The sequence below is a fragment of the Brienomyrus brachyistius genome, chromosome 5 (genome assembly GCF_023856365.1).
Source record: "Brienomyrus brachyistius isolate T26 chromosome 5, BBRACH_0.4, whole genome shotgun sequence".
NCBI classification, from domain to species: domain Eukaryota; kingdom Metazoa; phylum Chordata; class Actinopteri; order Osteoglossiformes; family Mormyridae; genus Brienomyrus; species Brienomyrus brachyistius.
In genome coordinates this window covers 38,651,739-38,666,223 of record NC_064537.1, presented here as the reverse complement: position 1 = coordinate 38,666,223, position 14,485 = coordinate 38,651,739, and the positions used below count along the sequence as shown (strand labels likewise).

The 14,485-nt window shown below is 40.2% G+C and overlaps 1 protein-coding gene across 1 annotated transcript; it reads left to right on the top strand.

Moving 5' to 3' along the window:
* Positions 1–47: 47 nt before the first annotated feature.
* lin7b (lin-7 homolog B (C. elegans)) lies at positions 48–10,425 on the top strand. Its single transcript, XM_049015092.1, has 6 exons — positions 48–164; positions 1,018–1,136; positions 2,966–3,037; positions 3,669–3,878; positions 4,063–4,226; positions 9,920–10,425. The coding sequence occupies exons 1-6, from the start codon at positions 92–94 to the stop codon at positions 9,939–9,941; spliced, it is 660 nt and encodes a 219-aa protein (XP_048871049.1). The 5' UTR covers positions 48–91; the 3' UTR covers positions 9,942–10,425.
* The last annotated feature ends 4,060 nt before the right edge of the window (positions 10,426–14,485 follow it).

The following is a 14,485-nucleotide window of genomic DNA, read 5'->3' as shown; positions in this document are numbered from 1 at the left end:
AGAAATTCTGTATTTCTGCCTATCGGGTTGCGCTGTTTCTAATTGGAAAAGACCTCTGGGCGTGATCCACAATCTCGGAGGCTTCGTGGTGATGTCAGCGGTTTCCTGTATGATGGGAAAAACAAACATGGCGGCAATGCCAGAGCCTCTTGGTTTAGAAAGAGGTAGGTAGATTCATTTTGGGGGGGAAGTACGAGATAAACTGTTGTCTGTGGTTGTATCATGAATCTGTGACGGTGCTGACGTGTTGTTGATTTCAAGGTTATGATCTGATCGGAGATGTGTAGCATAGAATTTCGGTGCTGTTCTCGGTTGCAGCCGAACTTAAAACAGGTGTAAGAGCGGCGGCGCCTTGCGCTTGGCACCGTTCGGGGTGTCTATGGTCTGGGGCTGTTTGCTTAGCAACGCCGCATCTCCGGCCTCGGTGTAAAACTCGCTGTAACGATGGTGACGCCTGGCCGTCACGAGTCACATCACTGCGCTGTTTATAAGACGCAGGGATGCTGCAGGCACAGGGCGGCTCGCGCAGCATCATTTTCTCCCCGTAGTTGACCAAGTCTAGCTAACGTCGTCCTCCACTTGTGGCTCGTTAGTGGCTTTAGAAATCTAGCTAGCTTATTATTCAAGACGCTGGTATGTCAAACCAGTAACAATAACGGAAGTTTACCCAAATTACTTTGTTGGTCTGCATTTTTGATTATTAAGCATGATTAAGTTGATAGCTTATTATAAAACATTTTATATTTGATAATTTAGCAGATGTTGCGAGAAACAGTCACAACTACAGTGGACAGGAAGCACTATACGACCACAACACAGTAACCGTTAGATATCGACAAATAAATGAAGTTACTTAATTGAAATATTTTAGGGTTAGTTGTAGATCATCATAATCACATTGTTTTGTTTTCTGTAAGTATCACAAGTAAAATAAATTCATAATCGTGTTTTAATAGAATCTTGAGGTTAAAATGTGAAGGAACTATGTATACATTTAAAGTATTGTCTTTTGGTAAGATGTGTGCAGGGTGATCGAGCTGCTGGACAGACTGCAGAGGAGTGGGGAGCTGCCCCCTCCCAAGCTGCAGGCCCTCCAGAGAGTTCTGCAGAGCAAGTTCTGTGCTGCTATTAGAGAGGTACCTGCTGTGCACCTTCACCTTCCTGTGTTGCTGAGATGAGTTCTCATCCAGTATACACTGCTGTTAATTTCATTGTCAATCACAGTATGACAGTAAGTTTAAGTTTATTTTTCAGTTTCTTGGATATTAACTGCCAAATCTACTGAGGAGTGGAGTGGAATGTTTCAGTAAAACATTGCCATTAATTGTTCCAGCGCCAGAATTATGTACAAATTAGGTCTCATTTCTGTGGCCACTATTAGGAACAAATCCATCCATCTATTTTCCAAACCGCTTATCCTACTGGGTCACGGGGGGTCCAGAGCCTATCCCGGAAGCAATGGGCACAAGGAAGGGAACAACCCAGGATGAGGGGCCAGCCCATCGCAGGCCACACTCACTCACACATATACACCTACGGGCAATTTAGTTAGTCCAATTAGCCTCAGCATGTTTTTGGACTGTGGGGGGAAACCAGAGTACCCGGAGGAAACCCCACGACGACATGGGGAGAACATGCAAACTACACACATGTAACCCAGGTGGAGACTCGAACCCAGGTCCTAGAGGTGTGAGGCAACAGTGCTAACCACTGCACCACCATGCCGCCCCTTAGGGCCAAATCAAATACTTTATTAATGTTCAAAAATGATTTTGCATTCTCATGAAAAAACATGAATAGGTATTGTACGTTGTATTCTGCAGTATATTAGAGCACCTATCCATGTATAACTATTAATCAGAATCTATTTAAGAGCAATTTAGGGAGGCACCAATAGCATGCTTGTGTCCGCTTACTCACCCATGTGACAATGTGCCTAATGCTGTATCATCGATATCATTAACGAGAAAAAACGAATGGGAGAAAATATCTGTAGTGTGGAAATACTTCAGAGGTAACAATGAAATCCAAAGCAGAGTGAACTGCGAACTGTGTTCTACTAACCTATCAACTGTCAGAAGGAGGCATGAAATCAGATTCATTCAACACTAGTTACTGTACCTAATTAAGCATCTAATAACTAGACATAAGGAAGAGTGTGACAAAATTACCACGAGCAGCAACACTCTGGAACAACAAAGCAGGCACCAAACTAACATAGAGAGAGAAAATGTCAAATCATAAACCTCGTACAGTGAAAATATCAGAAGCGCTTACCCATTATCGATCAGGCTCAATAATGTAGGCCTGATCGTGGTGTACAGAGAATGTAATACTGTCTTGAGGTGGTATGTGATATAAAACATTTGTGAACCACTGGTTTAGAGGTTTTAGAGTAACATGTTTTTCAATCATAATTAACCCACTGATCCATCATTTTCCAAAGAGACTAAAAACAATTATCAAAAAAATGATATTGGTGCATCCCTAGTGCAATTAATGAGAAATATTGTTTGTAAATCTTGAATATCTGGCAGTGATTGTAGGAATACATTCTGTAGATGCAGTACATCTCATGAACTGTTGTGTTTTTCATTTTCCATAGCCTACAGATAAAATTACCAAGATGCACCACAAATTCTAGAATCGTAATATATTTTAACAATTGTCATGCACAGCATCACACTGGTATCTGAGAGCTGTGAAGAAACAAAAGATTGCAAAGCAAACTGCCCGAGCCTTGTCTTATTGTTAGTACAGTCCATGTATAAAGATCCTATCTGCCTTGCTTATCCGTGACTTTGGACAAATAAATTAATGCAATAACACTGGTCTGTGAAAAATCTGTGTGCTGTGGCATGAAACTTCTCAACAGGCATGACTTTTGGGATGGGATGCTCAGAGTGACTACAATGTTTTATTCTGTGTTTATACTTTACTGAATGTTTTTTCTTTTTCCCTGCAGGTTTATGAGCAGCTGTATGACACCCTAGACATCGCAGGAGGACCTGAAGTCCGAGCCCAAGCTACTGCCAAGGTGTCCAGTAACACACTGTGTTAACAGCGTACTCTGCAATAATGTTGCTTTGTAACTGTCATCCCAGTATGAAGAGAGTATACGCAATATACGTATTTTCCTCATTTAGTGTTTGAGCCTGGAACCTTTCCCGGGGGAACACCCTAGGCAGGATGCTTGCCCATCACTTGGCATATGCTGTCATGCACTATAAGCACGTTCTAGATGCCAGGTAGTCTAATTGGATGCATCTGGAGCATTGAAGGAAACCCAAGTTCGAATAGGAAACCTACAGAAAGAACATGCAAACTCCATACACAGAACCAAGGTGGCAATCAAACCCACAATACTCCAGGTGTAACAGCAGGCAGTTATTCGTGTCTCGGCATTACTTTTCAGCTAATTTCTACTTTGCTCATTGGAGGTTTTTGAAACTTTGTTTGTTTATTTATTTATTTATTTAATGTAAACCAAAAAAATAATATTTAGTTGTATTAATTACAGTACACAGTACATATATTATGTAAATATAATAGGGTTACATGTGAGTGATCAGAAAGCTACATTACCAGTAGCTACATTAAAGCAGCGTGAACCTCGCAGTCGCCGTGGCTTTTGACGCCCATGTTGACGTGAGCTTCTCTTCCAACAGGCCACCGTAGCAGCTTTTGCAGCCAGCGAAGGACACGCCCATCCCCGGGTCGTGGAGCTGCCCAAAACTGAAGAGGGACTTGGGTTCAACATAATGGGGGGTAAAGAACAGAACTCTCCAATATACATCTCTAGAGTCATCCCTGGGGGAGTTGCAGACCGGCAGGGGGGACTCAAAAGGGGTGACCAGCTCCTGTCCGTCAACGGAGTGGTGAGAGACACTTGCTTATTGTGAAACATCCCATGTGAATCTGTCATAACAACTGTTTAAAACGTTCAGAGTATGAAATGTTGTTGAATTGACAATATGACTGAGGGAGTGTTTGGCATCATTGTTAACCTCCCCGTGTACATGGTGGCGCCCTCCTGTGGTAACTCCGGGTGCATGTTCGCAGAGTGTCGAGGGCGAGCACCACGAAAAAGCAGTGGACCTGCTGAAGGCTGCCCAGGGTTCAGTGAAGCTGGTGGTGCGCTATACTCCGAAAGTGTTGGAGGAGATGGAGGCTCGGTTTGAAAAGATGAGGAGTGCTCGCAGACGCCAACAGCACACCAGCTACACGTCAGTATCTAATAAGTGGCAAGTTAAAGGGGCCCTATTAAACTCATTTTCAGGGTTCATAGTTTTATTTTTGTATTCTACTAGAATAGAGTTACATGCGTTACTGTTCCAAAAACACATTATTTTTCCTTATACTGTACATCTCTCTTTACTCTTGTCTATAACTGTCTGAAACGTTGTGTGAGAGCTTTAAACCCCACCCCTGATGAGCCCAGAATGGTCTGATTGGTCAGGTTACCCAACACGTTCCTGCCCTGTCTTGCAGTCTGCAGACAGATCCTTGCAGGTAGGCAGCCAGTAAGGATTGCGTTACAATGTCAAGGAAGTAAGGGCAGGAATTCCAATTAAGTGTTTCTGTGGTGAGAGTTACTCCCTTTGGCGTGTGCTTTGGGCCTTAAGACATTCAGACTTCCCATTTGTGAGTGTCCTTGTGGTCCCTAACACTGCGATAATAGATTACTTTATTACATGCATGGTATGATCCCATGGGAAAGTTTTTACATACAGGTTTCAATAATTGTGTGATTGGTGTGTAGTGCTTAGTAAGGATCATTTCCTTCCATCTTCTTTTCCGGTTATGTTTAAAGTCAGGCATCCAAAGCCAGCTTGCGTGTTACAAAAAAAAATAATTTGTACACAACAGATTGATATGGTCTGACTGTTATATTTTTAAAGCTGTAATGTTTGGATGCTCTTTTAGCATAAAGTCATAAATATTTGTGGGACAGTCATTATTTGCCTCTAGAAATAGGCTAGTATAATATGCTCACTGATGGATAGCTAGCATTTAGCAGTAATGGAAAAAACAGATTTCATATTAATATGTATTTAAATATGGGCGGCATGGTGGTGCTGTGGTTAGCACTGTTGCCTCACACCTATGGGACCAGGGTTTGAGTCTCCGCCTGGGTCACATGTGTGTGGAGTTTGCATGTTCTCCCCATGTCGTCGTGGGGTTTCCGTGGGGTACTCCGGTTTCCCCCCACAGTCCAAAAACATGCTGAGGCTAATTGGAGTTACTAAATTGCCCATAGGTGTGCATGTGTGAGTGAATGGTGTATGAGTGTGCCCTGCGATGGGCTGGCCCCCCATCCTGGGTTGTTCTCTGCCTCGTGCCCATTGCCTCCGGGATAGGCTCCGGACCCCCCGCGACCCAGTAGGATAAGCGGTTTGGAAAATGGATGGATGGATGTATTTAAATGAAAAAACTTTTTATGTGAGTGCTAGTCAGGATAAATTGACTGGGAAGCCTGCTTTCAGACTTGTTTTACAATGATTTCATTGTGTAAGCTGGTATAGGCACTTGTCTGAACGCAAACATGTGGGTAGAATAACTGTTTAAGTCTTAGACAGTTCACTTTCAAGAAGATTGCAAGATGAACAAGTTCTAAAGTCATGAAATGCATTAAAGCAAAGTATAATGGAGAATTTTCCCCCATAACAAACAATATAAGTAAAAACTGGCCATACTGGGTATGCACCACTGGGATCATTCAATGGACCTCAAAGTGTAATATAACGTAGATTTTTTTTTTTGTTTAGCATTTTTATCCAAAGTGACATTTCCTTGTTTGAGTAAACAGGGTCAGCTAGTCCTTCAAGCAGTGGGGGATTAGGGGCCTTGCTCAAGGTCCCAAAAGTAACATCACTCTGTTGACCATGAAATTTGAACCGGTGACCTTCTTATTACAGACACAGTACCCTAACCCCCCAAACTGTACACCAACCTTAAATAAATGTTCAAGAAAGGACAGTACGAGGACTGTTTAATAATTCTTTATTTTAATATACTTTACTGCCATCCTGCTATAATGGTGACTAGTAAACATTAATAGTTTAGTCAAATGTAATTCTCCAATGACCACTGTACTCCCTTTTATGTCCTTTGGAATGTAGCCTTCAGGAATACTTTGCAATGTGTACTGCATGGCAATAACTAATAATTTAAATATATTTTACTGTGCTGTATGTTTACCATTTAGATTGAGACTTAATTTTTACTGCAGATGGATATGGAGAGATATGGCTTTAAAAAGCCTGCTTGTGTTTAGCAGATTTTAAATCAAGGTGATGCATGTACAGAATCACTTTGCACTGTTGACTGCAATAAATCAGAGGCTTAAGTGTGGAACTATATATATATATATATATATATATATATATATATATATATATATATATATATATGCAAAGAGTGCATCATTGCAGTTCTTTTGTGTACATACCCGCAGGCCCTTGAATGGCCACTGGCCCCTGTCATATTGCTCTGACATCATACATACACTGCGTCCACTCGGAAATGGATGCCAGTGTGGTCAAAGACATGTTTTATTCACACTTTATTCACCCAGTTGTTCATTTACATCAGGTTATATAGTAAACCACAAATTTATTTTCACTAGGCAACCAATTCACAAATAATCAGTGCTAGGCTGCAAGGTGGTGCAAAATTAAATGGAAAATAGTTTTGGGGCCAATAATAAAGTTAATGGCATGCTTTATAATTTAATGACAAAATTATTATTGTTATATTAGTATAATATCAATTGGTGGTGTGTACATTAACTGTAAAATCAATAGTTTAGTGGCAGCATGTATATACAATAATAGCAACTGCAGAATGCACAGAAACTTAGACACCCATTAAAAGTAGGTTGTTTCAAAATGAATACACAGATATGGTTTAGTGGTGAGCAATGTAGGCTCTTAGTTGCAGAGCTGGGGGGGGCTTGTGATCTTGCTGTGTTTGTGGTGGGTCCCCCTGGGGATTCTGGATTCCTCCCCCTCCCATGATCTTAAATGTGATTTTCTGATTTGGTTTCTCTGATTGCCCATAAGTCTGATTTGGTTTCTCTGATTGCCCATAATTCTGATTTGGTTTCTTTGATTGCCCATAAGTCTGTTTTGGTTTCTTTGATTGCCCATAAGTCTGTTTTGGTTTCTTTGATTGCCCATAATTATGATTTGGTTTCTCTGATTGCCCATAAGTCTGATTTGGTTTCTCTTATTGCCCATAATTCTGATTTGGTTTCTCTGATTGCCCATAATGCGTGATTTTGAGTGTGTTCTCTGACATCCTGTCTTCCCTGTATTCTACAGAGATATTTGCGACATGAACTGACATCTCATGTAATATCCTGTGACAGCAGTGTGATTTGCTTATGTTAATTTTAAGCTTTCTTAATTGAACTGAAGAAATTAGTATTGCCTTTTAGTACTTTTTCGTTAATGGTGCACATTGGCTCTTCATCATTGGCTAGGGATGGCTGATTTGCTTATATTTTTAATAATAACAGTATTTTTTGGAATGAAATGCATTTCGTACTCGATAAATTTTTTTTAAATTAGGTTCTCCAAAGTTGTACAGAACAAAAGCATCTGCTGTTATGGAGTCTGGGAGTTTTGGAGCAGCATGCATGCATGCATGCTTGTATCCATCCATCCATCCATCTGTCCATTTCATATTTCTTATCTAGTACAGGCTCATACAGTGCTTCTAAAGGCCAAATTTAATTGCCTTATGCAGGAAATTGCATTGTACCTTAATAAATGTATTTTTAGTGTCACGATTATTGCCATTAAATTTAATATAGTCCCTGTTTTCAGTTCCGCGAATAACTTTAGCACTGTGGGAACTGTTAGCATGATCTGTATTGATTACCAGGCTGTGTGTGTTAATAAAGTTTTAAACCGTTGTTGGTTTCAAACCCATGTCAAAAGCTTTTGTAAGACGCCTAGTGCTTTATGTAAGGAGTCTTCTGTTTCAGGGGAGAAACACAAGCCTTCAATGACCTCAAATCACCCAGTCTAATCGATTTAAACCAGGGGTCTCAATCTCCCAGCCTGCACACCACATCCGGCCCATGAGACAGTTTCATACAGCCTACGACATGCTTTATTTTACTATTTAATCTGGCCTTCAAATTGATCTTTACTTTGTACTAGGGATGAAATGGTTACTGGCTTCACAGTAAAATTCCTGACGCTTAGTATTACCGTTTCAAATTTTTATTATCAATAAAAACCCATGGCTGTTTATTGGGCCTTGAAAAAGTTCTCCAGATTCAATCAAAGGTAGCAACTGTCTCCCAGACACAAGCGCGCAGGCACAGCCTGCAAAGTGCGTTTTGTGTCAGTAAAAGCATGACAGAAGGCAGTTCAGCCTTTTAAGAGGACTAAGTGTGGTCGTATTTTAGTTTGTAATCTTTGTGACCAACACGCACTACTTTATACTGAATGCAGGTAAGTTAACTTTTAGCTCAATGCATGATGTTGAAACTTAGGAATGTCATGGTTTGTCTGTCTAAGTTGCTGTTTATCAATAATAATGTAAACTCAAGCTTTCAGTGTTACCTCCTTTTGTATGAGCACTACATGTCAGTGGTGTATTGTGAGCCGTTTAAGCTTTAATTTCTAGAGGTTATCATAAAGTCAGTTCTCATGATTTTCAGATAGTGAGATTCAAAAAGTTTTTCTCATTATTTCAATCGGAGTTGGAATTTGAACTAGCAAAAATGCCAATTTCTGATATCAGGAATTCAGTTGTAACTAGTTTTAAGTAAATGTGAATTATAACTAGTTACAATTCAATATATGATAACAGAAATTGGATTTTTGATTTCTGATATCATTAATGAGCATTTTGACTAGTTAAAACTGAATTCCCAATATCACAAATTGTCATTTTAACTAGTTCAAATTCCAAGTCCCATTGAAATAAATGAGAAAAACTTGTTGAATCTCACTAGCTGAAATAGAATTTCTGATGATATGAATTGGCATGTTAACTAGTTATCACTGAATTCCCAACTTCAAAAATATGTTACCTAGTTAAAGTCAGATTTATGATTTCAGAAATACACATTATAACTAGTTACTGCTGAATTTCTGATATCAATGATTTGCATTCTGGCTAGTTAGACCTGAATTTATGATATCCACTAGAAATGAATTAACGCTAAATCGGCTTGCCATAGTAGTGTAGCAGAGACGGCACTTTCTTGCCTCAGCCGCAGAGAGAGCTGAATATCCATTTGCTAAGAATGAATTTCATGTATGATTGTATTAATATATTCTTGAAACAAGAGTTTAGACCAGTTTCCTCCTTCTGCATGGAGTTTCTAGTGTAACTACGATGTGATGGCATTATTTATATTTGTCTGAAGTTCAGGAAATAGTTGAAGTCTTACGAGATTATATGGTTTTCATATGTTTGCATGGGTATTCGCTATGTTATTATTTGAATGAAAGTAGGTTTTCAAGTATATAACTTGGTGAAATGTATTATTTTCATAACATTTTAATCATACCGTGATAATCACGAAAAGCAGATAGAGACTTCAGATAGGGCTTCAGATTTAAACAGTGTTTTTTTGGGATTTGGGATGATGTGCTGGTCAGCCACAAGAATGTTTGGGTGAGGAGCGAGGCAAAGTCCTGCAGTTGCTACCCATTTTCTGAGCAGTTTGAGGGGACGGTGTTAACTGCAGTGTGATGCGTCCATGAAGTCTGTTTTCCTAAACTGTCCCAGTTTAACTGTTGCTGCTGACACCAACACTGACAGTGCAAGCCGAGGTCATTAGCAAAATGTCACAGTCATTGTTTTGCTCATTTAATATACCACTTTCCTTCACATTATTAAGGAAATGTATCAACAAATGTAATTCATGATGCCCTGTTTCTCTATCTTGCAGGTCTTTGGAGTCTCGAGGATAGTTTAGTCCTGTATACCATGAGCTGGTCAGCATGGGCCCCAGGTCTGACAGAAAATCAAGTGGAAGGTTGAAATCCCCTTTTAGATCTAGCTAACTCCTATGTATAATCAATCAGCTGAGCTGCGTGATAGCGAACGCTGCATAGAAAAACTCGTATGAAACCTCAGAATACTCTTCGGTGTGCTGCTCCAAACAGAATAGATGCATCGTCAGTCGCGTGTCAATCACCTCATTCCTGCATTAGTGACTTTTAACGTAAAGTGCTTTTAATTATTATTTTTTCAAACTATTTTATTGGACCATTGATCCATGTGTATCCAGAGTACTCTCAAATGCACTGTACCTCAGTGATTGACATTAATGCATAAACCAAATCAGAACCACAAGAGGCGTGTCGGTTACTGTAACTGTATGTATGTATGTATCTATTTATTTAAATTCATTTATATAAAAAAGAAAATAAACGTAAAATATTTTAAAAATTATCTTTAAATATCTTTGATGTTGCTGTTTTCTCGAACCCTTGTTTCCTGTGTGTTGATGTGGGGATGTTATCACCTGGGGAATATTGAAATGCAGTGTCATTCTGGTCTGTTGTTAGTACCTAATTCCTCTGCTCCTTCTTGCCCCTGCTTCTTGAAGTATTGATGTTATTTACTACTCCGCACAGTCCAGGTATAATAAAGCCACTCGGAAATAGCATTACAGTGAAGTAACACATCGATTTAGGTCACCTTGGTTAAGTGACCAAAGCGGTGTTTTCTTTGCTCAGGTTGTGGGCAGCAGCAGGGGCTCGATCATTGGATGAAAGTAATATATATATATATATATATATATATATATATATATATATATATATATATATCAGTTATATATAAATAGACTGAAGGTGGCACAGTGGTCTCGCGCCAGCAGGGCTGGGGTTCGGTTTCCTCTTGGCGCGTTTCCATGCACGGGTTTCATTTGGCTGCTCCTCTTTGCCTCTTTGCTTCTCCAGTCCAAAAATATGTGCTTGGGTGAGCTGGCATCACTAGGCTGTGAGGTGTGTGTGTGCATGTAGGTCTTACCAAACTCATTGGCACCTCAGCCGGGGGGGTTTTCACTGCCTTTTGCCCAGTACTGCATGGGTTGTGCTCCATGCTCCCATATTCTGACCTCTTATCTGGGTCAGGGTCATGGAGGGGGGGGGGGGGGGGCAACAAAGCAACAAAGAGTATAAGGGGCCAATCCCAGGCAACGGAGGGCATATGAGACCAATCCCAGGCAACGGAGGACATATGGGGCCAATCCCAGACAGCAGACGGCATAAGAATATTGCCTCCATGTTCCATCACAGGTCACATGCACACGTACCCAATTATACTTTTTTGGCAATTGAGAGGCACCAGTTAGCCTAACTGCATGTTGCTGGACTGTGGGATGAAACCTGGAGGAAAGCCACACCATGCGGGAAGGACAGCAGACCCCACACAGCCATGGAGGTATGAGGCAACAGTGCCACTCACTGAGCCACCATGCTGCCCGTATCAGAACATGCTTTACTTCTGCCTTGTTTATAGGTAAAGTTTTCTTCAAAGGAGGATATTTTGAATATGCCAACTATGGATTTTAGGGACAGGGTGTCATCAGTTAAACATGCATGTAATGCTCCTAATTACTGATACGTTCTGCAGTCTGCATTGCCAGTGTTCCTTCATTAAGAGTCAATGTATGTCCAATCTAAAATAGGAAAGAGGGAGTCTTTCGTCTGAACTTTAATTGCTGCCAAAGCCTTGCTGAGATATAGAAATAAAGTGATTTCTATGTAGTTTGCTGTTAAATTCAACTATTTTTTTCCAGAGCGTAAAAATGTCAAAGCAATCCAGTAAATTGCATCCATGCACCTTCACACTCATGCTACATTACTGCACTTTAGAGTACAGTGATTGTTTTAACACATAATGGTTTTATCATGGTTAAAATTAGTACTTTTGCCCCAGAATATAATTTCCTGTGTTATATTTCTTTTGGCATAGTTTCTTCTTGACAGTCTCCAAAAGGAGTTTCAGGCCCCCTGTCAGTTTTTGATGTATGTAACGGATATAATGAATTTTACCTTCAGTATTGTTTATGTATGCATGAATTGATCAAAGGAATTACTTTTTAGATAGTTTGCATATTCTTATCGCTTATGGAAGTGTGACTTGCAGCTATTTGTATTCCCTGACCTCCGGATGAACACCATAGCAGAGCCAAAATGTACCCTACAATACCGAAACAATCGGTTTGACGTGGAGAAGGTGCGACGGAGAATGTTCGGGGCTGGCCAGCCTCTCTAGCTGAGTGGCCACTGGGTGGCGCTTCAGCTCACTGCTGACATTAAGTGCTGAGTCGGGGGGGGGGCTTAATTTATGTGCATAAAAGTACATTTGGTTTTATTAATGACACGTTTCCAATTGGTACATATTCCCATCACCACAGTGACATTAAGAAAGATGTTTTAGCTTTTACGGGACTCATGACAGCTGGCGCTGTGTGTTTCAATGAAAGTGCGTGAATTTTAATGTCCCACGGATATCGTTTCGTATAAGGCAAGTCGTAAGACATACATATTATGGACATACAGGAAGATTTGGTGAATAACAATTTTCACCTGTCAATTGACTAAAACTATCACGATAACGAAACGCACAAAGAGTAGAACGCAGAAAAAAACCAGGTCTGCATCCTTAGATGGCGGTTGTTACGGATGCGCTGACTAATTGGATCAGCCAATAAATCAATACAAATCCTAATTTTTTTACAACCGACATGTAACACGAAGATGTCTCAGATCAAACTAACATGAAGGCGAGCAGAATTTTCGGATTATGTGAACGGAAACATCATTCGTGTTAGTATCTAGCAAAATTAAAATAAAGCAGACACAGGGCGGGGGATGGGGAGGAGGGAATACGGCAAGTGACAACTTTGCCTTTAAAGCAAGAGAGAGAGAATCTCTGCACTACATTGGCGACCGATCGCACGGGAATCCCATTTAATACACATCTAAACGCGACAGGCTCTATATGTGCGATATTTCATCAAAATCTAATTTGGGGTTCACTTAGCATAGACACGGGTGTGCTTGTTGCGTGTACTTATGCTACCTACACTATCAAAATGGTCTCAGTGTTATACAGAGTATCGTTAATTTGGACTCCATACAGTAAGTAAGAGGATAAAGAAGAAGGGATGCTCTCATAAGAAGAGAGAGAGAGAAAAAAACAGAAACGTGTGCACCCGGTGGAAAGGCGCAAAAAAGAGTGATTTGAGGGTGGCAGAGAAATTTTTTTAGAGCACTGAACATACTGAATATTAAGATTCGCAGTATTTCAGATAGAGGGATACAGCCGCAAAAATATTATTGCCGCTACTATAGACAAGCTCTGCAACGCTTTCAGATAAACCCCTTCCTGGGTTTAATTTCTGCTGCCTCGGAAAAGAGAGGCGTACTGCAGAGCGAAGAAAAAACTGGAAAATATAGTCCCTTCGATCGCACAAACCAAAAAAAACAACCTTTTATTTAGCATTTATGTGCTGGTGTGCGTGTGCTTACATACACACACATTGTACACGAACCGAGCTCGACCCAAAGCAAGTAAGTATTCAAGAGGTGTATGTGTGTGTCTTGTGTAGTGCCTCGTTGGTGTACAGGTGGTCGGACAAACCTGGTGGCATTGCTTCCCTCTGCCGGAATAAATGTGGATCCTACACGTGCATCAAAGCCACTCCTCAAATGATTTGTTTCGTTTTCTATAACTTTATGTTCTAGTATGTATGCGTTTTTTGTGTGTGTGGCCTGGCGTCTTCCCTTTTCATCTTTATCCCTAATAAAGAGAATCAACACAATATTATACTTAAATTAAAGGTGTACACAATTACAGTACTAACTATAGTCATTTTATATATTTAGTAGACCATTTTGAAATGTAGGTTCTATATGTTGTGCTGTTATATTGCACGGTGGGCTATGTCATGCACACAGCACTGTGATTTACTCAAATCCCCACTGGTCAGTCCATGCTAAAGACTTGGTACGTAGTGGAAATGTACCGGTTTGCGCTGGATAGCAATAAGCCAAATGAAAGGGAGAGAGAACCGGACCGTACTTAAATGACAAGACTGAAGTTTGTTTCTGCTGTAGTAGGGATGAAAAAATGACGCGTTGTTAAAGGTACTTACTGCTTAATGCTGCAGAAGGGGGTTTCCAATTATGTGGCCAATACTGTCAGCAACCCAGTCTCAATCGCAGGTACTCTGTGCCTGATCGCATCATCAGTATTTAAACTGTAAATATTAAACTGTTTAAATATTTCATCTTTGCATCCTTCTTTATGCTCTATAACATGGTCCTGACTCAAAAGTTCTCTAGTTAGTTAATAGTGTTAATTCTTTGTTGCATACATGCTCTGTCCTGATTATTTATATCATGTTCTCTCAAATGTATTTGTACGTAATTTCTAATGTACATATGTGTGGATAGATTACAATCTGACATATTCAGCACGTGAAATGTTACGTAGC

Bases quoted from the DNA above. Each gene is read 5' to 3' on its own strand.
- lin7b (XM_049015092.1), top strand. From the start codon at position 92: ATGTCAGCGGTTTCCTGTATGATGGGAAAAACAAACATGGCGGCAATG. The intron at 165-1,017 runs GTAGGTAGATTC...TCTTTTGGTAAG, and splicing joins GCCTCTTGGTTTAGAAAGAG to ATGTGTGCAGGGTGATCGAG. The intron at 3,038-3,668 runs GTGTCCAGTAAC...CTCTTCCAACAG, and splicing joins GAGCCCAAGCTACTGCCAAG to GCCACCGTAGCAGCTTTTGC.